At 51.8% G+C, this 25,189-nt stretch overlaps 10 protein-coding genes across 10 annotated transcripts; 4 read left to right on the forward strand and 6 right to left on the reverse strand.

Annotated features, from left to right (window-relative positions):
* Positions 1-209: 209 nt before the first annotated feature.
* On the reverse strand, positions 210-1,801 carry E0L32_005826 (uncharacterized protein; the record flags this gene model as incomplete). The annotated part of the gene is made up of 9 exons (XM_031140391.1): positions 210-246; positions 307-389; positions 469-1,015; positions 1,077-1,117; positions 1,176-1,242; positions 1,335-1,376; positions 1,448-1,543; positions 1,608-1,642; positions 1,745-1,801. The coding sequence occupies 9 exons, from the start codon at positions 1,799-1,801 to the stop codon at positions 210-212; spliced, it is 1,005 nt and encodes a 334-aa protein (XP_030995334.1).
* An 891-nt stretch (positions 1,802-2,692) lies between these two features.
* Positions 2,693-3,409, reverse strand: E0L32_005827 (uncharacterized protein; the record flags this gene model as incomplete). Its single annotated transcript, XM_031140392.1, has 1 exon — positions 2,693-3,409. One exon carries the CDS (start codon positions 3,407-3,409, stop codon positions 2,693-2,695), a length of 717 nt encoding a protein of 238 aa, XP_030995335.1.
* Positions 3,410-4,565: 1,156 nt separating this feature from the next.
* E0L32_005828 (uncharacterized protein) lies at positions 4,566-5,714 on the forward strand (the record flags this gene model as incomplete). Its single annotated transcript, XM_031140393.1, has 5 exons — positions 4,566-4,798; positions 4,880-5,023; positions 5,079-5,348; positions 5,415-5,596; positions 5,668-5,714. 5 exons carry the CDS (start codon positions 4,566-4,568, stop codon positions 5,712-5,714), a joined length of 876 nt encoding a protein of 291 aa, XP_030995336.1.
* An 860-nt stretch (positions 5,715-6,574) lies between these two features.
* E0L32_005829 (uncharacterized protein) lies at positions 6,575-9,329 on the reverse strand (the record flags this gene model as incomplete). The annotated part of the gene is made up of 7 exons (XM_031140394.1): positions 6,575-7,252; positions 7,310-7,632; positions 7,706-7,945; positions 8,008-8,151; positions 8,214-8,718; positions 8,809-8,963; positions 9,026-9,329. The coding sequence occupies 7 exons, from the start codon at positions 9,327-9,329 to the stop codon at positions 6,575-6,577; spliced, it is 2,349 nt and encodes a 782-aa protein (XP_030995337.1).
* A 2,010-nt stretch (positions 9,330-11,339) lies between these two features.
* E0L32_005830 (uncharacterized protein) lies at positions 11,340-12,835 on the reverse strand (the record flags this gene model as incomplete). The annotated part of the gene is made up of 5 exons (XM_031140395.1): positions 11,340-11,371; positions 11,506-11,648; positions 11,703-11,732; positions 11,842-11,918; positions 12,017-12,835. 5 exons carry the CDS (start codon positions 12,833-12,835, stop codon positions 11,340-11,342), a joined length of 1,101 nt encoding a protein of 366 aa, XP_030995338.1.
* A 1,550-nt stretch (positions 12,836-14,385) lies between these two features.
* On the forward strand, positions 14,386-15,819 carry E0L32_005831 (uncharacterized protein; the record flags this gene model as incomplete). Its single annotated transcript, XM_031140396.1, has 1 exon — positions 14,386-15,819. One exon carries the CDS (start codon positions 14,386-14,388, stop codon positions 15,817-15,819), a length of 1,434 nt encoding a protein of 477 aa, XP_030995339.1.
* Positions 15,820-16,098: 279 nt separating this feature from the next.
* Positions 16,099-17,067, reverse strand: E0L32_005832 (uncharacterized protein; the record flags this gene model as incomplete). The annotated part of the gene is made up of 1 exon (XM_031140397.1): positions 16,099-17,067. The coding sequence occupies one exon, from the start codon at positions 17,065-17,067 to the stop codon at positions 16,099-16,101; it is 969 nt and encodes a 322-aa protein (XP_030995340.1).
* Positions 17,068-17,377: 310 nt separating this feature from the next.
* On the reverse strand, positions 17,378-17,960 carry E0L32_005833 (uncharacterized protein; the record flags this gene model as incomplete). Its single annotated transcript, XM_031140398.1, has 2 exons — positions 17,378-17,580; positions 17,660-17,960. 2 exons carry the CDS (start codon positions 17,958-17,960, stop codon positions 17,378-17,380), a joined length of 504 nt encoding a protein of 167 aa, XP_030995341.1.
* Positions 17,961-20,042: 2,082 nt separating this feature from the next.
* E0L32_005834 (uncharacterized protein) lies at positions 20,043-21,638 on the forward strand (the record flags this gene model as incomplete). The annotated part of the gene is made up of 1 exon (XM_031140399.1): positions 20,043-21,638. The coding sequence occupies one exon, from the start codon at positions 20,043-20,045 to the stop codon at positions 21,636-21,638; it is 1,596 nt and encodes a 531-aa protein (XP_030995342.1).
* A 720-nt stretch (positions 21,639-22,358) lies between these two features.
* On the forward strand, positions 22,359-25,166 carry E0L32_005835 (uncharacterized protein; the record flags this gene model as incomplete). The annotated part of the gene is made up of 7 exons (XM_031140400.1): positions 22,359-22,479; positions 22,535-22,615; positions 22,676-23,364; positions 23,413-23,636; positions 23,690-24,044; positions 24,291-24,480; positions 24,538-25,166. The coding sequence occupies 7 exons, from the start codon at positions 22,359-22,361 to the stop codon at positions 25,164-25,166; spliced, it is 2,289 nt and encodes a 762-aa protein (XP_030995343.1).
* Between the last annotated feature and the right edge of the window lie 23 nt (positions 25,167-25,189).

Here is a 25,189-nt window from a genome sequence, read left to right on the forward strand (position 1 = left end):
AATCTCTGTATTATTGACCGCACTGCAAGGCTTCTAAAGACAACATAAGACCAAGACAAGCTCAAGATGCTTGTATTCGGTGGAGCTTTTCGACCCTTGTTTAGCACTTTATCAGAAACATCCAGTCTGCACAGTAATTCATTCTGATCTTGAATTTGTGCCTTTCGAAGTTGCTTGCAGGGGCCGGACTTCTGGTTAACGGGAACATATTAATCATCATTGGGTTTTTGGCCGTAAACAATCGTCCTGTATAGCAATGATGTAAGCGACCATTCATGCAACCGGAGAAGGAGCAAGCACACATACAGGTCAAGATACGCATGGACTTTTGGGTCTTTGATCTCGTTGCGCAAGTCAACCAGATAAAGCTGGGCCTCCTCATACTTCCACTACATTCAAATGTGCTCGTTAGTCCAGCATTCAATATCACAACAAGCAGTGGTCCGGGACGAGGGAATAGAAACATACTCCCAAGAGCTCAGTCAGGCCGCGAATTGAGAAGCCCTCGAGGCCGCCGAGGAGAAACTGCCTGTTCCACATGCCCCATTGCTTCAGGTCCTTGTCCTTGGGCCATGTGCCAATCGGTACTTTGATGCGCTGCTTGTAGATGTTTTCAAACTTGGCCTCTTTCATGGAGTCGGCCACCTTGTCGCCCCAAAAGAATGTCTTGCCCGTCGACTCGCCAATCTTCTCAAAAATCTCCACCCACTTGTTCAGTGGGGACTCGGCCTTGAGGCTTCCATCGTCAGACTTGGCGATGCCCCAGAGCTCGACGTGCTCGAGCCAGCCACCCGGCTTCAGATGCTGTAGGCCGGTCTTGTAAAACTCTGTCCAGTTTGGAATGCAGCCAGTCATGGCTCGGATGTGGATGAAGTCAAATTTGTTCTCGGCGTGTGTCCAAGACTTGGTGATATCGTCGACCTCGAAGCGGCAGTTGGGGGGTACGAAGCCCGGCTGAATAGGTGAGAGATCGACACCGAGAACTTCGGCGGAGGGGTGCTCGTCTGCGAACTCACTAGTCAAGATGTTGATTAGAGTTTGACTAGCTGGAACAGAATTGACCACGAGAAGCTTACATGGCCCAGATACCGGTGCCACATCCCACGTCTAATACATTCTAGACTGACAATCTAGTCTTCTATCATCACTGGAAGGATGAGTGCAGGGCATCATACTTGTACTGTTTCCGCAATGGGAGCTGCGTACAGCTTTCCGCCCAAGATGACGCGGTACATCTCGTGCCTATGGAGACAAAATAAGCCTGTGCTTGCACTACGCAGCGGCGCATACTGCTCTCAGGAGAAACAAGCCGCGGTTAGGAGTAAGAGACTCACATGAGGTCTTCTGCCTCTTGTTGGCGGTCATCGTTCGGTGCCCTTTGTTGGAAACACGTGAGCAGCGAGAAAATGGATCGCTAGATTGCTTGCATGGCTTGTGTGTCTCTCACCAATATGCTCCATCCTCGAAAGCGTGGTATCGCCGTCCATTCTCCCACTTGTAGTTCAGGATCGAGGACCTCAGCGATGTCGTATCGGTGACTTGCCTAGCGTCATGGGTCAGATGAGCCACGGATCTCTGTGGCTGAACCGACACCTAGATGGACTTACGACGCTGGGTAAGTTGAGTCGGCATCATCAGCATCCTGCAAGAGCGTCGTTCATGGTCGGTCAGATCGATGTTGAAAGCACTTTGAGCATCCTGATGGCTTGTGGTGGGACGTCAAGTAAGGAGGGCGGGTACATACAACTTCGATTGCGCCAGCACCACCCTCGGGTGCCTGAGGAGTCTCGTCGGAACACATCCGATGATTACTAACTGAAGTACTCGTCGTTCAATCTATTTTGGTTGATTCCGTTAAAGTGGATTGGCGCAGACTAATTGGCGGCGTAGCGAGCTAGGAAAGACAATGGGAAAAAGATGGCGGCGAGGGGGCACCGAGGGGCGCGTTTGACTTATCAAAGCATTGACGGTTTTACAGACTCGTCCCCGCTCATCAGTGTTCCAACGGGCGGTCGGCACAAAGTCTCAAACAAGGGACATTGCATTGGACTGACCCCACAAGCTGCGCAACCTGACCTGTGTTGTCCGACAATAAAGAGGAGCAGCCAACAGAAGCTGCGATATGTACCGGGATGGATACTGGGATGGATACGCAGCGCCAATGACACGACTACTGCCGGGAGCTTATTGGAGGACGGAAGACACACTGCATAGGGAATCACTAATGCCCAGATGCTGTTGGCATCTCTGGACAAAACTCCGCTCCACTAGCCGAAGCTCCGCGATGCAACGGCCGGGGTATGACCCCTCTCCATACCGCTAGTCTGTAGGAGGATAATGTCACATGCGAAATTCCCTCAGCAACCAACCTCCATTTCCTGTCCATGACACCGAGTCGAGCAAGTTGCACGCAATTTGGTCACAGGCTTGAACATCGCCGAAACCTTTTCGCAGATCAATTATCACCAGATCGCTTTTTCCTCTTAGCCGCAAACACTCTGGATTGTGCCTCGGGGTTCATTCCATACAAATTCAATACAGAAAAACTTTCAAGTGGGTAGTGTCAGTGGTTATGATTCATATGGCTGGGCAGTTGAGATAATCCGGGGAGATTCTTCGAGGTTGCTTGGGGGTTTTTGGTCAATATCAAGTCAACAGTATCGAACCGAGCAGAACTATTCGTATGACTGACTCAGTCCACTATCTCGAAAACCGCCTCCTCATTGCTAACTTTGTCAACTGCCCAATACAGTTCTTTAGGGTTTCTCCCCAGGGCCCAGTTTCCCTTGCGAAGGAAATTATCATCCGGCCGCTGCTCTCCAAACTCGTCCGTTGTCCATGAATGAAACTTCTTATCTCTGAGGACGCCTTCGAGATCCCCAAGACACCACCAAGAGGTACCGATATATCTCTCATTGACACTGATACTGAATCTCTCGCCTGGAGTCAAGTCATGCCGGGATAACTTCTCCTCGTACTTAAAGATTCGCTCCCAAGACAATCGGTGTGTGACAGCCACCTCACTGCCATCCCCCGGTATGGTAAGGAACTGATAACCACGCTCTCTCAGATCAGGAGAGTCGCTATTCACGACCTCATTGACGCGAAAGAAGCCAAGTGAGATCTGTTTATCCATAGGCTGATTGTCGTTATCCAAGGCTCGAATTGCACCAAATGCGCCGCGCGCAAACATGTCGATGCCATCATCACCAAAGACCTCAAAAGCAGATCGATGGGTGAGAATAGTCACTGGCTCCCCGGAGTATGCGGTGTTGCTGATGCGCAGCCCTAAAGTGATGTCTAGTGTGGCATCGGGCTTGCTAAGTGACAGTGTTGGGGAAATAGCCAGCCTGGCTTGCAAGGTGACTTGCGTGAGGTTTGGATCGTACTTGGGTTTCGCAAAGGCCATCCTGAAAACCAGTTCCGCGCTCTATGAGTAGGCAATGAAAGATAGGCACAAAACGACAGCTTTCTGACAATTCATGAAAATACACGCGCTCAAATAATAGCAGCTGCCAGTCCGACGAGGCAATTATAGATGGCATTGCTTGTCGTCAAGCCCAATGACGTCAGTGTCTGATCTTCAGGCTGACCTCAGCCGGTGCGGATCGCAAGTCTGGCCAACTATGCGCGAATCGTTTACAAGCACCTCATCGTATATGATGCTACGCCTCAGCCGATCGGTTGTACAGCATATGGGGGCCAGTTTCATCCCAGGCTGTTGTCTGCTGAGTCAAGCGCCTTTTGTAGCTCCCCTGCACAATGATCTCACAAGGCTTCATGTGTGAGCACGGAGTTGATGTAGCCCAAATGAGCAATGTGACAAACCTCCAAACATAAAGGTAGAATTGTTAGTAGCGTGCTGATATTTCGCATCGATTATTTGACAACGGAATTCTGTTAGGGTACAGATAGCGCAACTCTAACTAATGACCATTGGTTGTCATTCTCCAACTGGATCCCATCTCAATAGCCGACAAATCAACCGCTGTAACTGTCCATGATAATATTTGTGCGTAATGAGGATGCCAGAGGTTGGCCCCTTCCCGCCGGACAATCCTTCCCGGCCGCCACCTCATCAACTCGGGCACACTCGCCGCCAGGAGTTCTCCAGGTTGGCCCCAAGCTCAAGGGGGGCAGAGTTTTGTGCCACCATGTTGATCTTGAAATATCACGTCAGAAGTTCAAGCACTTAAGTTATTTCTAATTGTGTATCTAATAAACGTCTTGAATACCTATGCCACCAGACAATCGTGCGTCAAGACAAGGGAGAGACAAGGCAGAGACAAGAGGATCTCGCTGCGACCATGGCATCATCCTGGTAGCATACTCTATTTCTAGCAGACTCACGCTTCACATCCTGTGAAGGGCCTAAACTTGTGTTCCGATGACTGTGTCTTTGGGGAGACACTCCTAAATAACGATTGTGTATAAAACCTGGAGGTGCTGCCGCTGAGACTGAAACAAGAAGCATTCCAGTCCATAGAGACATCTGAAGCTTTCAAACTGCCCTCATTCATACAGATAGTCCTACCTTCTCGGACTACATCACGTCACCAGCCAATATGCCTTCCACCAGGAATGCCACCTATGTCGCGGCGACTATCCTTATGCACCTGGCATTTAGCAGTCTCGCTTCACCTACGGGTCTGGGGAGTTCTGCTTCTCTCGGAAGACGATACACAGAGAGCATTAATGGCTGCAATCCAGACCAAACAACTAAACTCAATCAGGACTTTGCCGACGCGGCCAGTTTCGCCCTGCATGCTTATAACGACATGAGTAAAGACCACGCCGCGTAAGAAACCCGGGCCAGTCAATAGTTTGGTTGGTAGGAGCTGACATCGCAATGTACTTCCAGGTACAAACATTACTTCAGGACCGAGGGAGATGGCGCGGATGAAGATCTCTTGCAAGCTCAGCATCTCTGGGGCATCGTTGCCTCGAACAACGACCCTACGAATCCGCCGTACAAATTTTCGGTCCGGTGCGCACCCAATGATGATCAAGAGTGCTCATCTCGGTAGGTGATTTGACCATCACACTCTGACTTCTTTGTCTTTAACACGGCATCGCAGTACCACGCAGAGCTTCGCGATTACTGATGCCCGACCACAAGACGGAGACACTGCGCGTCAGATGAAAATCTGCCCGATTTACTTCACTCATGACTGGTCTAAACAAAGCACCACTTCGCACAAGTGGATTCCCAATCCAGGTCGCAGAGATGACTCGTGGTGCAAACCGGAGGCCAAATTCCGGGACTTCTCGGTCGGGGGGTTGGTTCTGTTGCATGAGATGACACATCTTGACGCCGTGACGAAAGCCGCGAGCTATCCTTCAGTACAGTACGCACAACCCCACCTGGATAGACTTTGTTTTCGCGCATCTTGCTGTGTCTAACAAGTTTACAGTGATGATGATGGAAACTTTGACACACATGCCACGGAAGATGTCCAAGGGGTGCCCCCAGACAACAATCCCCCTTTGCAGGCCCGGAACCTTGCCAAGATCTGGCAGCAAGGGAAGGAGGGTGATTGCGAGGATCTCACCCAGCCATTCCGCAACGCAGAGAGCCTTGCGGCGGCTGCCCTTGGTAAGCTTCAGGAAACAGTGCCCACTTCATCACGCAGTCTTCTTACTCACTGACCATTGCTCTGCATACAGAGGCATATGCCATGAAGTTCTGTAAGCTAGGCAACATCGACATTTAAGGCTGTTGCGAGATGGCATCTTCGGTCTCGCCTAGTCCAAAACGGTTGGACATGTATGAGGGCAATCCCTGTGGCACTTTCGTGACCACAGCCGAGCGATCTTTCCTTTCCAAGTATACTTAGAATATTCCTGACTTCCACATGATGGCCTTTAGTTTCTTTTCAGTTGTTTAAGGATGGCAATTGTACTGTGCATATGATACCTCACTCGTTTTAGCCCGATACAAGGCATTTCTTCTATGGCTTGACTGTCACTGTCTGTCTAGCGAGAGTTCAATCGTGCAGAATCTTCAAATTGCGCTCTGTGATTGATGAAGTGACTGTATTTCGTAATGATGTCATTGCTTGCGCCAGTGCATACTGCGTTGTCTCAAATTTAAGCTTAAATGCTAGATTGCCGAGCGTCGACTGCGGCGCGTTCTCCGTGGAGCCGTTGGGTTCTTGATCTCAGAATACTGGGCCTCTCTCAACAGCGGTGGACGAAAGGACATGAATGTGGCGTTTCAGAGATCTTATTCGACTATGTGTATGCCAAAAATGGCAAAATCCCTTGAGATGCTTGACCTTTAATCGTGCGCCGGACATAACGGCACAAGCCCGACTTCATCAAATACAGAGGACAGGCTTCATCCAACTATCGGCTGCAGGTCCGTTTCACCCAAAGATAGCTCTGTTCAGGATTCAGCCATTGCGCTAATGATTATCTCATTGCTTTTACTATGGCGTATAAGGATCAGACAATGCGGGTGTATTGAAGTCAAATGCTCGAGCAAGAATATGTACAAGAACGAAAATACTTGGAAGTGTTCTCAAAATCTCGACGCATCGATCATCCCTGCACATGGCAGAGGCACTGTCCATTACTTCTTGGCGTCATAACGGTCCAGATCCATCACCTTGGCCCAAGCAGCAACGAAGTGAGACACGAAGAGCTCCTGTCCTCCCTGCTCGGCATAGACCTCAGAAATGGCCCTCAGCTCGGAATGTGAGCCAAAGACGAGATCAGCGCGCGTCGCGGTCCATTTTGGCGCGCCAGTTGCACGATCCTTGCCGTTGAACAACTCCTTGCCGGAGTCTGCGGCGGTCCATACGGTGTTGATATTGAGCAGGTTGGTGAAGAAGTCGGTTGTGAGGACACCAGGGCGGTCTGTCAGGACTCCGTGAGTCGAGCCGTCAAAATTCGCTGCCAGGGCGCGCATGCCGCCAACTAGTACTGTCATCTCGGGAGCCGTCAGCGTCAGCTGCTGGGCCTTGTCGACCAGCAGTTCCTCCGTGCGTGCCAGAGACCAGCCTGTTGTGTTTCGATAGTTGCGGAAACCGTCTCCCTGCGGGTTCAGGTACTGGAAGCTCTCAATGTCCGTGTCGTCTTGGGTGGCGTCAACCCTACCAACGGTGAATGGCACGGTGATCGACTTCTGCCCGGCAGCGGCAGCAGCTTTCTCGACGGCTGCATTCCCGCCAAGGACAATGAGGTCCGCGAGCGAGACCTGCTTGCTGCCTTTGTGAGCATTGTTGAATTCGGCTTTGATAGTATTCAACTGGATGAAGGTCAGTCTAAATAATCTTTTGGTTTGTGTGAACGAGGATTATCATACCGCTTTCAGTACAGTCTCGAGCTGTTTAGGATTGTTCACCGCCCACGAAGCTTGGGGTTGCAAAGCAATGCGGGCACCGTTGGCGCCGCCGCGTTTGTCGCCGCCGCGGAAAGTTGAGGCGGAGCCCCATGCTACTGAAACGAGATTCGAGACAGTTATTCCATCAGAGGCAAGTATTTTTGACTTCAGTGCGGCAACATCGGCATCATCGATCGGAGGGTAGCAGACGGTAGGGAGGGGATCTTGCCAAATGAACCGCTGCTTGGGCACCTCTGGTCCCAGGTAGCGCGCAATGGGGCCCATGTCACGATGCAAAAGCTTGTCTGGAGTCATCTCAAGTCAGCAAAGTGGCGAGGGACAGGAAGCGGAATTGCGATTCCAGGGGACCCGACTTACACCATGCTGCCGCAAACGCATCTGTCAGGCCCTTGAAGTCTTCAACCCAGGACTCTGCGATTGGACCGTATATCGGATCCTCGCGCAAGGCCAAATCGCTCACCAACATAGTCGGGCGACGGAACGTTTGGTTAAAAGGATCAGGATACTCCAGCTTGCCATCAAGGGCTTCGAACTGCTGCGCTCCCGCTGGGCTTTTAACCATAGTCCAGTTGTTCTTGAACAGACTGAGTAGGAAGTCTAGCATGATTTTGTGTCAGTATATCAGATTGGGTTTCTACGAAGCAGAAGATTGCGTCTACCATTGCTCCATTTCGTGGGCGTCTTGGACCAGACGACTTCCGGTCCACTGGTGATAGTGTCGCCAGCGTTGCCAGTACCAAAGCTGTTTGCCCATCCGAGGTCCTGCTGCTCCAGAGGTGCGGCCTCAGGGGCGGGGCCATTTTCTAAGAAATGCCTATCAGTACGAATTGTTTTCACCGGTCCGACACGTGAGACCTGGACTCACTGTTGATAGAGGCGCCATGTGTCTTGCCAAAGGCATGGCCGCCGGCAATCAACGCAACTGTCTCAGAGTCGTTCATGCCCATGCGGCCAAAGGCCATACGGATATCGAGGGCAGATGTCTTGGGATCTCCATTTGCATTGGGGCCTTCGGGGTTCACATAGATAAGACCCATGTGAGTGGCCCCGAGTGGTTCCTGTAGATGGCTTGCTCGCGTGAGAAAGTCGGTGCTCCCGTTATAGCGAATGTCATTACCCTGGGGAAAGAAGGTCGTCTCAGCTCCCCAAAAGGTGCTCTCATCGGCTTGCCACGTGTCGGGACGGCCGGCACCAAAGCCAAGGACTGGGAAACCCATCACTTCGAGGGCCACGTTGCCAGACAAGAGGATTAAGTCAGCCCATGAAATAGACTTGCCATACTTCTGCTTGATGGGCCACAGCAGACGTCGGGCTTTATCCAGGTTCGCATTGTCGGGCCAGCTGTTAATCGGTGCAAAGCGTTGTTGACCCTATATGACAATTTCCAAATCAGCCACCGAGTTTCGGGGGAATAGAGCAGCACGAGGGATGAACGAAAGGAGAGCAGGGAGAAGGCATACCATGCCACCACCGCCACGTCCGTCGATAGCACGGTAGGTACCGGCACTGTGCCAGGCGGCGCGAATTAGCAGCCCGCCATAGTTTCCGAAATCTGCTGGCCACCACGCCTGTGAGTCTGTCAAGAGAGACCGGAGATCAGACTTGAGCGCCTCGTCTGTGTCTGTTAGTACTGCTGCCCACAGCCACATGCACAGAATACTATAATAGGCTACCTACAGTCCAGTTTGCTGAAAGCGGCTGCGTAGTCGAAGCTACTGCCGAGAGGGTTCTGCTCAGGGGCAAATTGGCGGAGCACATCGAGCCTCAGCTGGCATGGCCACCAGTCACGGCTTCGAGTGCCCCTGCCTGCAGCGTCGCTGATCATCGGGCATTGGCCAAATGAATCGGCAAGCCGCTCAAGAGATGGCTCATCCGCTCTGGCGACCAGGAGATCACGCTTATTGGCTCCCGAGAAGGGACAGCCTTGGGCGGATGCCAGAGGTAGAAGGGTAAGCAGGAACGACTTCATAGTGGGCGCCATGTTATATCAGGGAATGGGTAGTGTCAGCCGGTCTCAGTATGGCCTCAATGAGCATCCGTGCCTTGCGTTTGGAGCTGGCGAGGATGCTGAACGAGTGCTAGATGGTGGCCGATGGACGACTTTTGTACCCAACCTCTGCACCGGAGCTCGCGGATCACCTCGATAGATGGGATAGATGCCATGGGACGATTCCGGTAATTCACGGTCCACTCACCGCTCACTCGACGCCTCTGCACAATGCTGTATCCCCTCGGATGTGATAGCTCTGTCTCCACTCCGGGCACACCAATCGCAGGATGAGATTACAGGATCCCTCGAAACGCATCCTGCAGCTCTTGGGAGGCTGGGCGTTGTCATCACAGCTGAAGGGGTAAGCTGGCTCCTCTATTGCAATTCCCAGGCTTATCATTGGCGAATGGGACTGGCAGAGAACGCCATAACCCGGTAGTGGTCGATGCATGCCGTGATCGTGGGTCGTTGTCTTGGGTCGCACCAGGAGCTGATTCGCTGTGGAGATCAAACAAAAGAAATATCATCCACATTTGGGTAGTAAATCCGCCGGGGTCGAGAATTTTACTTTGGATACTAGACCAGGGCCCTGGTCCTGGTTCATCCGAACCGACAACCTGAAGTTCCGGGTTGACAATGTACGTAGGTACGGAGCACAGCAGCAGAGCCCCGCGTGCCCCCATTGTCATCGAGGAGGATGCATGTGCTCCGCTCCAGACCTCCTCTAATCTGCCCCATACCTCTCTGGTGGTATTGAGCCCATCAGCAGCTGGGAGACCATCAACACTTGAAGCAATATGTGGTACCTGAGCCACGCTGCTGGGATCAATCTCCACACGTAGTCTGGTCCCACGGGGCATTTCCTTGCTTACCCTGGGGTTCGATTGATGCATTTCTACAAAAGGTACAAGTAATCAAGAAAGAAACAAAAGCCCAGACTCAGATTAGTTGGTCGGGCCTGTTCCTCCCAGGCTCAGTCCCCCCACCCAAACAAGAAATTCTGATTACCAACGGAGCCCATAATTTTTTATGCATGTGCGAACGCACGCTATTATTAGCCGTTGGTGAGATCGTCTGTCCCGGTTTGCATTACCACCTACCTTGGGCGTGTAACACCTTGATACCATGGTGTGATCCGCGTGGAAACATACCATATATGAATGACGATGGTTCGGTTAGGAAGGTAGTTAAATCTTGGCAGTAGGTCGCGACTCGAGGAGTTTGGTTTTTGTGGACTCCGATGCTAAAGATTCGAGACTGGAAGGGCCTTCGGCGCAACAATTTCTCCATGGAAGAGGCGCCGATTCTAGCTCCGATTCTAGCTCCGCGTCGAGGTCAAAAGACAGAGACGGCCGGGTCCGGACTACGAGATCACATACCTACACCTTGCCTACACCCTCAGTCGAATCCCAAAATGTAGAATTACTAACGAGGCGGCAGCCACGTAAGATTTGCTTAGTGTTGGTTGAACATCGTCAACTACCCGGGTCTGTGATGGCTGCAGGACGAGGAGCTCACATGCAAGTCCTTCTGCGCATTCCAAGGGTCCCCTGCGCACGTGGGCGGTTAGGCGCCGTTGGCACCCATCCATCCCACCTGTGCTTGGTCCGATTTGCTGCAGACGGCCTCTCTTCATTGGACAGCCCGTTTCCCCCACACATCGGCCTCCATGGTCACGCAAGTGATCTCGGTATTTTAAGGCCATGTCCAGGGTCTCAATCGAAACGCCGCCGAGAAATGAGATTGTATGTATTTATGGGGGTCGTCCACAGCGCGATACTAACGTTGTGCGCAACTGCCGCGCCTAATGGGCCGAATGCCGGCTGCGGCCTCCGCCGTACCCCTACGGAGTAAGCCTTGGCCCTGAGCATCGCCTCGCTGGATGCAATGCCTGTCCTGTCTCCTGTCTTCCTGCTCTCGCTGCTCTCGGAGGGGCATGCCGCGACCCCGGTCACCAAAGCCCCACTGCCACAAGGATCTCGCTCCGTGATTGGCCTGGCTTCAGTCCGCCATTCCGGGGATCCGAGTAAGCCCTGCGAGAAGGATGTCAGCTTCATCTGGTCATATGGTGTACGGTGCCCACTGCTGCCAATTATCGAGCTTCCTACGAAATATGGAGACACTCGACGAGGGCGACAGTGGACGGACTCGAGAACCCTGCGCTTACAGCCATCAATGTCCTCGGTGACGGTTCTGCTCTTGACGCACTCGGCCGCTTTGCCGGGGTCCTGGGTCTCCAGGCTCTTGCAGACGTCGCCGAAGCACCGGTTGTCCATAGCACGCTGCAGAGCGTCATCCTTCCACCCGAAGCTAGTCACCCCTTGGTTAGTTACAGCTTGGAAACAAGCATGGGACCGTACGCACACGTAATCGCCGTGCTGAGAGTAGCCGTGCCTGCAGCGCAGTCAGTATCAATGCCAGGACTCGCAGCAGAAGGCAAAAAGAAGAGGTATTGATTCAGAACCAAAGGGTGGTGATGGGTGAAAGTAAAGTAAATCCTTACTCATCGCCAGTGCTCCAGACAAAAGGCTGCTGCGACTTATCTTCCGGCCATAGATCTGGGTCATTGAACGGTGTCGTCTGTCAAGGGTGTAGTTCGTCAGCAGCCATGATTACGACATCACATCCACTTCGAGCTCTTGTAATCTCGCAGACTTTCTAAAGGCTTGTTGACTTACATCCCACATGACCTCGTACATGACCTGTGGTATCTTGACGGGGTGGCTCTCGGGGCAATGTCCACCATCATAGTCAAATTGATCCGGAATCGAGTCCTTGACCGGGTAAGCGATGTGGCTCTTGTGATCGGCACTGTCTAGATTGACACCATCCCAGCATGTTGGAAAGGTAATGACACTCCGGATTCCCCCGGCGCAAAATTTGGTGGGTAGAGTCACGCTGTCGGGCGGAGCGCAGTTCAGGTTGTTGTTGTCGCCGCTCTTGGGCATGCACCTATGACAGACTTTGGGGTCGTATGTGCTGTCCCTCGGAAGACCCCTGAGGCCGGCATCGCCAACGAGCATGCGAAATCCCGGTTTGAAAGCAGTTGTCTTGTTCTTCCCCAGAGGCGGGATGTAGTAGACTGTGATACCCCCAACACCCTTTAGGCCCTCGCTCGGCTTTTGTGGGACTCGTTTGTATGTCCCATTGCGAGCCCGGAAGTAAAGCACGGCTGTCCAGTAGTTGGAAAAGTCTTCGGAGAAGGTGCACGATGTACAACCAGACTTTGTAACAAGGTCGTGTGTAGTTGGGTCCATGGAGGCATTGAAGGAATCGCCACCGACGATCTGGTGCACATGAGGAGAGGGTACTAGCCCAGGATTGACTAGCGGGTCGAGACGCTCGACGACGAGCTGCGAACATTGGAATCGAAGCATGGGCGGGATAGTCGCCGTCGTTGGGTCAAACGGGCCTGGGTCGTCCTGGCCGGAGACTTTGCTCACCTGGAGCAACAGACTGCTTAAGCCAAGAGCGAAGCTTTTCCACTGGGGCACCATGATTGCTGATTGTTGGGCGCTGATTGACTTGGGTTAGCGGACTGTCGTTGAACTCTGAGAATCCTCGGGTGCCGGCTGCTCATGCTCGCTCTTCAAATACTCACAGCTCATGCCTGCGCGCGTTGCCGGGGTCGACCTCCAATACGCCACTATATCCCCTATGGAGCTAAGATTAACTCCCAAGGTGATCCGATAAATTGTCTTATATTGAGTCGGGCAACACATTTAGGCGCGGGATGTCGACTCCAAGAGCTGACGAATTACGTGCCGCTATGTTCCCGCCCGGGCTTATCTTCTCACCGGGTCGCACCGGTACTTCGTGCATCAACAATCCGACTATAGGACCGAGCGATTTGAAATGTTTTATCAGGACCTATCTATTTCAGCAGCAAAAGCAACGCGGACCATGCTGCAATTCTAGGTATCGACTATTGGCGTAACCTGCCACACCTTCATCAAGGTGGCCCACTTGTTACGAGAATGGGACCCAGCCGGTATTTGATATGCTCTAGACTTCACTGTGGACTAGTTTTAATAGCTAGAATCTTTGTAGCCGTGTATTATTCGAATTCCCGGAGCGAGACCTAAGGATTCCCCCTCATGATTGAAGTAGAGGACAACTCTGCAGGCCACTTTGATCCATCTTCTCAACACAACATGCTGAAACTCCCAGCAATAGGAGTATACATAGTGTAACTGGATGTCCTCATTGTTGAAGCTTTTCAATATTTTCTAATAAAATTCTGCTACTAAGCGTTGCCACCCTTGTAACAGAGACTACAATAACTTTAGTTCTTGAAGAGCTCACCGCTCAATTCCAAACAAGTGGACCAACAGGCTAAACACAATGTGGTTTCAAAGCAGTTCTATGTATTCTTAGATACAACCGGTGTCTGGATCATTACAATTCAAAAGGCATTCTTAAGATATTTCATTTTGTCATGCTGGATGCAAGATCCAGTGGGGTGGGCAGACGTCATCACTGGATTGTGGACTAGTATGCGGTAATTTGCGCCTTTTCTTCCTGTCACGCGGGCAGATGAATGGTTTACTGCCCTTATACGAAGGGAAATTTGTGTGGGTATAGAATACAGAAGGCTGTCTCAGTGAGAATCGAAGTGGGTGTACAACGCTCTCACTTAGACAAGGCTGTCTCAGCAGTGATGAGGGTGGATTCAGACAGAGGCGTTGATAGGAAGTTCACGGCATTGACCCACTGAAAAGTCTCAAAATCAACACTAAGATCTCAGTTGTTGCCAAATCGGTCCTCTCAGACTACAAAAGAGGCTAAGTTGGGCCAGTTGAAATTTTGACAGAGACGCTTGGGAACTTAGTGCCACGTCGTGGAGTGATTGTGCATTCCACCTAGTCTGCTAATTTGTCTCTCGTTATCTTGCATCACGACGCACTCCCCTCGGCAGATTCGGGGCCTATAAGGGCCGCGTTCCGCTGACCTCGTACAGGCGTACTTTTGCTTCCTGTCACTTGAATCCGATCCCCATAAGCCGCCTCTGACTCCTGAAACTCACCGAATTCCGGATAGATTGAGGATGAGATCAATGCGATTGGGCTGGGAGACAACCTTGAGCCTCCTGATTTCCATCATTGTGTTATCACGCCTGCCGGCAGCGGCGGGAGCAGTGGCAGCCCTCAACTGCACCAGCAATGCAGACCATGGAAACGTTTACAACACCACGGACGCTTCATACGATATCCTGTGCGGCATTGACTATGTGACAAGCAACCTGGCCACACACACTGTCGCTACCTTTGAGGGCTGCATTGCGCTATGCGACGCCGAGGTGCTCTGTATCGACGTCTCTTACGTACCCAGCCAGCAACAATGCTATATCAAGAGTCACCTAGACACTCCATCCAACAACACCGACGTATGGACGGCCCGGAACCGTGTCTACGACTCCGAAGAGTATCTGACATGCAATAACGGTCGGTCAGATGGAATTGTTTACAACACAACTATTGGCAGCTCGTACAAAATCTTGTGCAATGTGGATTATTTCGGGGGCGACCTTTTCAACTTACAAAAGGATACGTTTCTTGGCTGTGTTGAAGCTTGCGATAGCACGCCTGGCTGCATTGACATCTCATATGTCCAGCCCAGCTGCTATCTCAAGCATTCAACAGGGGTGGCTTCCCTCACGAAAAACGTCTGGACTGCCAAGAGAGTGAAAGAGGCGCCGTCTTCATCGGCCACGTCTTCTTCGGCCTCGTCTTCAAACATGGGAAACACGAGCCCTGTCGGATCGACCACCGCAGCTCCAGCGTTATCGAGCCCTGTTCCGCCCACTACATCTTCATCTTCCAGTCCGATCAAGTTTCCCACCACTGCACCCTTTGCCAACACCACCAGATCATCCACAACAACATCGACATCGACACCCTTGACACACTCTGGCGTCGCTACGCCCACCGCCCCTACATGTGTTGATGGCGGTAGTGACAACACTAATTTCACAACATCGGCCGGAAGCGTCTATGGGATTGTTTGCGGGTATCAACATGACGCGAGCGTGATAAGTACGGCTTATGCAGCTGACTTTGAAGGCTGTATGGAACAGTGCGACGCTGCGACTAATTGCATTGATATCACTTACGTCGGGTCATACTGCTACATGAAAGCGACAGTTGGAAGTCTCTCCGTGGCTGCCGGCGCATGGTCAGCGACGCGCATCAAAAATGCGGGTGCTAGCGGCTTACAACTCTCCTGTTACAACGACAAAACGAATGGGACAGTCTTCACTACGGATCAGGGTAGGCCTTACAGGATATTCTGTGGCATGGACCTTCCTGGTGGAGATATGGCTACCGCCAAGGCTAACACCTTTGAGTCGTGCCTAAACGAGTGCGACAAGACTACTAATTGCGTTGACGTCGCGTATGTGGCTCCCTACTGCTATTTAAAAACCAGCGTGGCCAAGCTGGTGGTGTCTCAGGAAGTGTGGGCAGCGATGCGTGTTTCTTAGATCTGGCTCTGTGGCTCGGAAACCGGTGACTGGGAAGAGTATCAGTCGATTATTGCTACCACAATTGTTTTCACATATATACATTTAGGAAGATTTTCTTGGGCGTCTATTTTGACGTCTCTCTTTGCGCATGATCCTTTCAAAGTCATAGCAGCAGCCAAATGCTTTCATTCTCAGGAGCAAAGTTCATTGACTGATTTAGTATATTTCTCATGACGATCATTTCTTGAGCTCTCTCGACAACAATCAATACGCTAGATACAAGAACTTGGTTCAATTTCACAGTGAAGATCTGTTTTCTCCAGTCAATTGCTTCATTTCGTCGCCAGTGGGCCATTCAGGCAGATAGCTGCCCCAAGAGCCCGCATTGATCTCGACACCTTTCTCCGTGAGCCTCGCGTGAACCGATTGCGCTAGTGTCCAGAACTGACATCTGTCATCCCAGCATCTCCTAGTAAAACGGACCTCTAAGCCCTCTAAAGCAGATTGCGCGGATTGGAAGTTGGTGAAAATTTCCTCAGCTAGCTTCTTGCATTGGTCTGGGTTCGTTGGAGGGAACGAGATACACCCCATGGCGTTCCAAGTATGTTGAGGCGCGAAATCCGAAGCTTCGTCGCTGAGGATGATGTTGACAATCAAATGTTTGATCTGGTCTAACTTGGTGACAGTGTCGAGTGCTGGTGGAAGTGGATGCTTTCCAGCGAGATAAGCCTCAGCTTCCGGGACAGTGACATCCAATTCTACCCTTCGAAGCTGGCTAAACCCATGCCAATGGCGGTCTAGCATTGCGGGTGTCCATGTATCACTCCACATTTGGGGCGGTGTGTGTATCGACAAGCTCTTCAGCGAGCACGCGTGCTTCCGAATCGCCGCCCAGAGCTCAGAAGAATCGGCCTCATAGCTCAGTACCGACAGACTTTCCAAAGAGTCTATCGAGGAAATGAAGTCGGTTGCGGTTTTAATGTCACCACACCCGATGGGACACATATAAGTGACTGGTTCCTTACTGAAGGAAAGCTGGAGCGTTTTGATCTGGCGAACATGATGAGGGACTTCGACTTGGAGCTGTTTCATCAGGCTTCCGGGGCATGTGACTCCGAATGCTACATTCCCGGACCCGATATTCATCTCTGGAGTCGGGAAAGGGAGAGACGGTCGTGGTGGTATGATTGTGTAGTGTCTCGAGCTGGTCGGACCGCTTCGAACACCCCAGGTAGTTCGGTTCAGAGCCCGTTTGACGGAGTGCATTGCATCTGCGATGGAGAGCGCAATGGCTCAGAAGAGATCATTGATTAATACAGAGGCTTCAGCGGCCTCCAAGGAAATTAGTTAATGATAAAAAGCCTTGCGGTGTGTGGTTTACTGGGCCCAGCATCGCTTAAAATTACTGCGCCATGCACAGCCACTGGAGCCTGATTATGAACATTCCTTGGGAGGGACTCATCTTTCCAATTGCAGCCTCTATCTATCTCTCTCGTCAATGAATCAGAATCTTTTAGCGCTCCCAGCTTTCGGAAGAACTTGGCAGGGCTTTTAGGCACCGGTCCCAGCAACCACTTCAGAGCCATGCGTCAAACCATCGAACCGCTTGGAAGAAGGCACTCTCCTTGCCAAATTTCTGTTCAGGGTCAGAAATATTGGCGCGAACGCCGAACCCATGTGAAGTACCGCCATAGAGAGACAGCTGAAATGCCTTTCCGGTCTTTGCCAGGAGTGCCTCGATCTCCGCCCTGCGCTCAGGTGACATCATCGAGTCGTTTTCTACCCGCACACCATGCAAACGCATGTCAGCCCTTGGCCCATTACTCGGCTGCTGATACTTGAGAGAAAAAACACTCACCAGCAGCAGCAATGCTTGCCGGACCTTCTACGGCTTCGATCTCGCCGTTCTCAAGCAAGCTCGGATGAGCGGCAAACGTAGCATCCGCTCCTCCGTTCTTCCCAGCCACACGGAACGAATACCGACCACCAAAGCAGTAGCCGGTTGCTCCTATACGCTTAATGCCAAGCTCATCTCGAAGATAAGCCACAGTGGAAGCGATTATGGGGTCAGTGGCTTCGGGTCCGTGGGCTGCGAGGAATTCCGTGGTATTGAACCCAGGTACATTGATATCGCCGGGCGCAGGCTTGCCGTTAAACATGTCGGGTGCCACAGTTAGATAGCCGGCCCGGGCGAAGCTGTCGGCTAACCTAGATAGGGCATCGCCAGTTAGTAAAACGTAAAACATCTCCTTCGGGATCTGAAGTGATACAATTTATTCTCATCAAGCTGGATGCCAAACACGTCTGTGAGGTACAAGACTGCCTTGTCGGTGCTCTTGCCCTCTGGCTTGGCAATATACATATTCACTGGCGATGGTCAGTATCTCGATGTGGTCTATGCTGGCTTGGAACGTGCCTCCGTTGTGAATAGCTTCTTCGCCTGTTGGTTTACCCGAATGCGCGATAATGCTCACATCCGCCACAGGGCAGGACGCGGCGGTGACGCAGGAGGAGCCTGCAAGGGCTAGCAGAAAGATGTGGGTTTGCATACTGTAAAATCCGAATCAAGCTCGAAGGAAATCAGAACGATCGAAGTTAGGCGGCACCTTAGAAGCAGAGGCGAAAAGCTATATAGATTGTTCCTCGGGGTGAGACGCTCTTCTATCAAGGTTGGATCCGGCAATTCAAGATGCAGCCAAGGTAATAGTGTACCTGATATTCTCCTCTAAAATTTAATAAGATATGGAGGGACACGCGTCATTGCTGGCCAAACACCGAAAAGAAGACTTGGCGGCCGGGTAATTTCAAGTTCACGCCGTCAAAACATTAGGCTTGGATTGAGTGTGAGTGTCTGAGAGGTACCCAAAAAGTACAGTAACGAATGTTCCCATGGGGCAAGAGTGCTAGGCCTCTATGATATCTTCAGTGTGGAGAGTCAAGAGATCTCCTTGATTGACGCCATTACACCTAACGGGTGTTGGTGAACAATGCCAACGAGATGCCACCACAGCTTTCGCTTCCGATCAAAGGGATGTCGTGGTGTAGAAGGACATCAAGCCAATAACACTATGGGATATATAGCACTACAAGGTATGGTCTGGCGTCTCTTGCCGGCTCAAAGGAGGTAAGTCCCCTCGGATCATCCAAGGTATGAGCGGGATCAGTGCTAAGTTCCAGTTGTCAATCCAGGTGAATTTGGAAGTGTTTTAGCTTGTGCAGAATGGATTCCATATCTGATGGCTTCAACTGAACTAGATTGCAGGCATCCTATTCATCTTCCGTCAGGATCCAAGACACGAAAAGTTATGCACATCCAGGTAAGTAGCGGTGTCGGTTCGTTTCTTCTCCTTCTGTCTTCTGCATCTACAAATACCCTAATCCCAGACGTCATAGAACAATTGTTGCAAGTGACGCACTGTGTCGCTTGACTCTACCTATTATCACACCGTCAAGAACGAACATGCACGGACACTGGCCGCACTGTACGTCTTGTAATTGCATTTCGTTGGCCATGTTCGTCCTCTGGTAATGTTGTCTAATTGGCTGGAGCGGACTCTCATCACACATATGCTCACTTGCGTCTCTAGGTTGCTAGGAGCATTCAAGTGGCCATGAGAACGGCTGCTATTCTAGCTAGAGCAAACGAAAGTCATTTACTCCGTCTTCGACAAGCTTCGCGACCCTTAGACTTACCCAGCGAGAATACACAATGACATGGCATCGGAAAGGTGTCGCGTATGTCGCAATCCGAAAATACATCCCCATAGGCGTGGTTCCACAGTGCTCGAGGAAGTCGGGGCCGGAGTATGTTGCAGGGTGCACTCTGAACCCAACGATCGCATCATCGGGCCCGGAAGAAAGATAGGTGGGCGATAGTCCGAGCCCGGGGCCTCAATGCAGTGGGTCTATTGCACTGAGATGCCTTTGAGGAGTAGAACTCATCAATGCGGGGCGCGCCCTCAATCCATCCTGGGCTAGCACTCAGATACGCTCTCGGTCCGGGGACGCAACCCCAGAAGCACACCTCTGCAGGGGGCCTGCCAGGGTAATATCTGGTGTGGGGAAATGGAGAGCTGTCGCCCGTGAGATAGAACAGACCCGAGGCGCATCTGATCAGAGACAAGATATAAGCCAGGCAAACCTCCAGCCTGCACATGCATGCTCCCGTCGACCATGCGCAGGCTCACCCCCAATTGTGTATATCGACTTCTCAAAGAAAAGGACGGCGACTGCCTTCCGCAATGGACGACGGCAGCCAAAACGACAACTTTGTTGGGCTTGTGCTCAAGGATGTCATTCCCAAGCGCAGCAAACCTTGGTGGAGAGACCCAACGCTGGTTAAGCTCAATGCTCTGCTGCTGTGTGCCCTCCTCACACAGACTGCCCAGGGCTTTGATGCGAGTATGATCAACGGCATGCAGGCTCTCCCAGAGTGGCAGAAGTTCTTTGGCCAGCCGAAGGGCTCGCGCCTTGGCGCCATGACGTTTGGTCCGACCGGAGGCGTATTGATCTCCATTCTCGTCTCCTCTCAACTCTGCGACCGGCTTGGAAGGCGCTGGCCGATCTTTGGAGGCTCCCTTCTCATCATTCTCGGCTCCGTTATCCAGGCGGCAGCTATGAACTATAGCATGTTTGTTGCATCTCGTTTCATCGTCGGATTCGGACTCGGTATCGTCTCGGTCGCTGCCCCGCCCCTGCTGTCTGAAGTCGCCTACCCATCGCATCGAGGCAAGCTCGTGTCTTTCTACCTTACTTCGTGGCCTCTGGGATCTCTGATTGCGGCGTGGGTTACATATGGCACATTCAGAATGACCAATGCCTGGAGTTGGAGACTGCCGAGTCTGTTGCAGTGCACCTTCTCCATCATCCAGGCGGTCTTGAGTTTGTTCGCTCCGGAGTCACCCCGATGGCTCATCTACCAGGGTCGCAGTAAGGAGGCCTTCGACATCTTTACCAAATACCATGGCGATGGAGACGTCAACTCGAGGCTCGTCAAGTTTGAGATGGCCGAGATCACGGCGACGCTCGAGGTCGAAAAGCAGCAGAAGATGTCTCGATGGGCCGAATGGTTCGCAACAAGGGGCATGAGGCACCGCTTCTTCCTGGCAGCCTACATCCCCGCCATGATGCAGTGGTCTGGGAACGCCTTGACTTCATACTACCTGCCTGTCGTACTGAAGACCATCAACATTGTCAATCCAAAGACACAGCTCATCATTAACGGATGTCTATCCATCTGGGGATTCTTGGTTGCCGTGGTTTTCGCAGCTCTGGTTGACCGAGCCGGCCGCCGACGCCTCTTCCTCATCGGCATGGGTAGCATGGGCGTCTGCTACATCATCTGGACGATCTGCTCAGCCATCAACCAGCAAAAGAACTTCAAAGACACAGGCTATGCTGCAGGAGTGCTCGCTATGATTTTTGCATACAGCGCTGCCTATCACTTCTGCTCGCCGGTGGCCCCGACATATATCATGGAGGTGGTGCCCTACTCGCTACGATCCAAAGCCTCGATGATGTACCAGTTGACGGGCAACCTTGCGGGTATCTACAACAGCTTTGCCAACCCGGTGGCGATGGAGGCCATAGCCTGGAAGTACTACATTGTGTGGTGCATCGTTATCGCGGTCAACTTCACTCTTATCTGGTTTTTCTTCCCCGAGACAAAGGGACGTGGTCTAGAGGAGGTGGCGGAAATCTTTGACGGCCCTGATGCCCGTGCTGGGACAAACGCAATGAAGGAGATGGGCTTCAATGCTCATGCCGACAACGCACTGGATTTTGTAGGCGAGGAGACCAAAGGTACCGAGACTACAGCCGTGGAGCGTCAGGCGTAGAAATGGACTGTTAAGATGGAGAATGAAATAGCAAAAGCAGGATGGTATTCAGTGAAAACATCCCTGACAAAGAAATTATCTGGTCAGCTCTCTTGGCTTGCATTTGGTCACAGGTAATCGAATCATTGACTACAACCCCAGCTACACGCTTCATGTGCACCTTTGGAACACTTGCCTCTCGTGCAAGGCACTTCATTCATTGTTGCCAGTGCTTTTCGTATGTTCGCACTAGTTCTGAATGGAGTGGGTGGCTTCATTGGGTCGCGTAAAATCTATTAGACCACGCATTGTTCGTACGAGGTCCTCCCGCGTTTCGGGTACCGGATTAAGAGCCGGGCATCGTACTTCCGTGCCCAAGCTTTGTGGGGCGGTCGCTGTCATCAATGTGCCGAGCTATGACCTGTCTCTGGAGTGTAATTAGTGTGGAGAATGAGCCAGAGGGGAACTTGGCTCGTGGCGCATGGACCGTAATCTGTTGGAGAGTCCTACGACTCCCAGATTTCCCCGCATGAGCTTTTGCAGGCCTGAGTGTGTCTCTGTATGGGGTTTACCTGCCACTTTGCCGATCATCCAACGAGGAGGGCTGTGGCGAAAATCTTCTGCTAAGGGCAATTGTGCCTCCAGGATCTATCTTCATTGCTTTCACTCTGCCCTTTGGGTGTTAATAGGTCACATCTCCCTCCCCCGCTGGAACACACTGGCGTTCCGGTCACAGACATCATGGAAACCGGCAATCAGGAAGGCCATGACCCGGATAAGCTTTCCTCATGCCAAGGCTGTCGGAAACGGAAATTGAAGTGCTCCAAAGACCAACCGGCATGCTCTCACTGCCAACGGCTAGGTGGGTCATTAGAAAGAAAACGGCATACCCTATTGCCATGATTAACCCATTACAGACGCTGTTTGTGTATACGACCTTAAGAAGAACAAGCCGGGTATCAAGACTGGCGTGATTGAGGGACTTAACCGTAGACTAGGTACGCCCACGCCACACTCCCGCAATTGTTCATGCGTGCTAACGAGCAGGTCTATCGCAGAGGCTTTGGAAAATGCCTTTTCGGAAAGAGGCGAAACTGTCCGCCATGAAGCCCGTTCTTGTGCCAACGACACGGTCGGGGGCTCAGAGCCTGCGAATATCACGACTATCCTTTCGGTTCTTGCCCAGGAGCTTCAGAAGCTCAACTCCAGAGCGTCCAGCGCGTCCCATCCTCAATCACCAGCCGACAAGGTCAACCACGGGCCAAATGCCTCGCCAGCGAGCTCGATATCGTGGGCGAGGCAGACGAATGGATCCGACGGCTACTTTGAGAATATGTCTTCACAATCGAGGAAGAGGAGGCGAGTAGAGGGATACAGTGACCGGCCTTTGCACTTACCAGTTCCAATCGAGGAATGTGTCGAGGCGGCAGTCGGTCTTCCGCCCCCTAGCGTGCTCGAAGCTATCATTGACGCTTACTTCGTCAATGTGCAGCCGTGGATCCCTCTTTTCCATGAGACTCGGTTTAGAGAGCGCATCCATGACCCAAGAAAGCTGTCAGAACTTGTGGTGGTCCTCCACGCAGTTGTCGTGGCTGCTGCGCGATACGTCGACCCTACCGACTCCCCTTTATCACCGGAGAGTGTAGAGATGCTAATCAAGAAGTCAAGAAATGTTGTCCTCCTCAATGCCATGGACGGTCTCACAATTGAGAACCTACAAGCATTGGTTATTCTCGCTTTCAGCGATGTGAGTCGTACGCCTCCATCCTCGATGCGCCAAACTGACCGCCGGTAGATTGGTAATGGCCAAGCATCGAAAGCCTGGTCCATTATCGGGTCGCTTACACGTACCGTGGAATATCTTCAACTCAGTGTTGAGGATGAGGATCAAGAGAAGCAGCCCCTACTAAAGCCGATGCTTTCCTCTCCACCGGCGCAGAGTTGGACAGAGGAGGAAGAGAGAAGAAGGGTATTCTGGAATATCTTTATACTTGACCGGTTTTGCTCGATCACCACTGGGTAAGAGACTACTCCCTACAGCGGGCAATGTGCACTCCTAACACATCTTACAGGTGGAATACGAGCCTCACTGCCGATGACGTGCGTCGTCGCCTGCCAGCGGATGGCTTTCTTTGGCATAAAGAAGAGCCTGTGCTTACGCCCTACTTCGGGATTTGGGACCGTTCAGTTGCCAAGATTGGTAACTCGATAGCATTCCTTCCGACGCATTATCCTGGCCAGAAGCAAGGCGAAACTGCTCCACATACTACATCCCCTACGTCGGCTTCCACACCACCCAAAAATCCCGCGTCTGGTGACATGTCTCATGTGGGAGCCTTTGCATATTGTGTTGAAGCGACTGAGTCACTGAGTCAAGTAACCACCTATTTCCTACAACAGAGGATTGATTGGCATGACAGGCATGAGGTGAGCAACTGGTTAACTCGGTTTAAGGAGCTCGACCTGCGCTTGGTGCAGTATGTATATCTCTTCCATGCTCACCCCTGTGACGTTCGTTTGATAGGCTGATGCAGATCAAGTTGGAAAATGTTCCTCCCGCAACGCTGGAAAGATTCCAACGTTTCTCGCCAGCCGGCATTAATCAACATGGATCCAAACCTTACCCTGGCTCATGTTACTCATAATGCTAGCATGATACTGCTTCACCAACAGATTGCATATCCACAGCCGGGATGGGCGCAGATTGTCCAATTGCCTAGCTTCTGTAGCGCGGAGACATGTCAGATAGCAGCGACCGAGACAGCCAACATCACTCAGAAGTATCTCAAGTATACCGAGGAGAACAGCCCTGTCACAAGCCAATTCGCATACTGTGTCTTTGTCAGTGCAAGGCTGCTCTTAGGTGCGCATACATCAAGTTATCCACTGCCCTTTTATTGCTATTAATGATACTCTTCAGTCCACTGGCGCCGCTCGAACTCGAAACTATTGCCCGAGTTTTGGTCCCTTGCTCATAGTCTCGACGAGATGGCGAGACGTTGGGTGGGGCTGGGACGGTCAGAGCAGCAGCAGCACTCAGAGAGTCTGGCTGGCCGCTACGCTGGGCGTCTTCGAGACATACATCGCAGGTGTCTAGAAGACCCAGATTTCCAGATTGATGTTCTCAATGACTCTACGATAATCTCTGCAGTAATGACATCATCTACTGGAATATCATGGAGCCCTGGCGGAGGCAATAACCAGCTCAACTCCGAGCTTGATCATGGAGACAGCAGATCAGAGACCTGGAACATGCAGCCTTCGTCTCTATCTAATTCTCAGATACCACCGCTTTCCGATCATGGTTTCATAACCGCTAGCACAGGGTACGACACGGCAAATGAGGCAGGCCAGGTTGGCCCTTCGGAATCTGCAGCCATAGGTTATGCGACAGGAGAAGCCAATCCGAGCGACGAACTGTCTGCCATATCTCACATCCTATTGGATCAAAGATTCATGGAGTTAGATCGAGTAATCTCCTTCGATGACAGTCTCTTTGCTCCTCGGCTTGGATCTACGACTGTTGGGCCTGCGATGATGGCAGAATGAAATTTCCCGTTGTATTATGAAGC

The sequence above is a fragment of the Thyridium curvatum genome (genome assembly GCF_004353045.1).
Source record: "Thyridium curvatum strain D216 chromosome Unknown NODE_32_length_403697_cov_78.906415, whole genome shotgun sequence".
NCBI classification, from domain to species: Eukaryota; Fungi; Ascomycota; class Sordariomycetes; order Thyridiales; family Thyridiaceae; genus Thyridium; species Thyridium curvatum.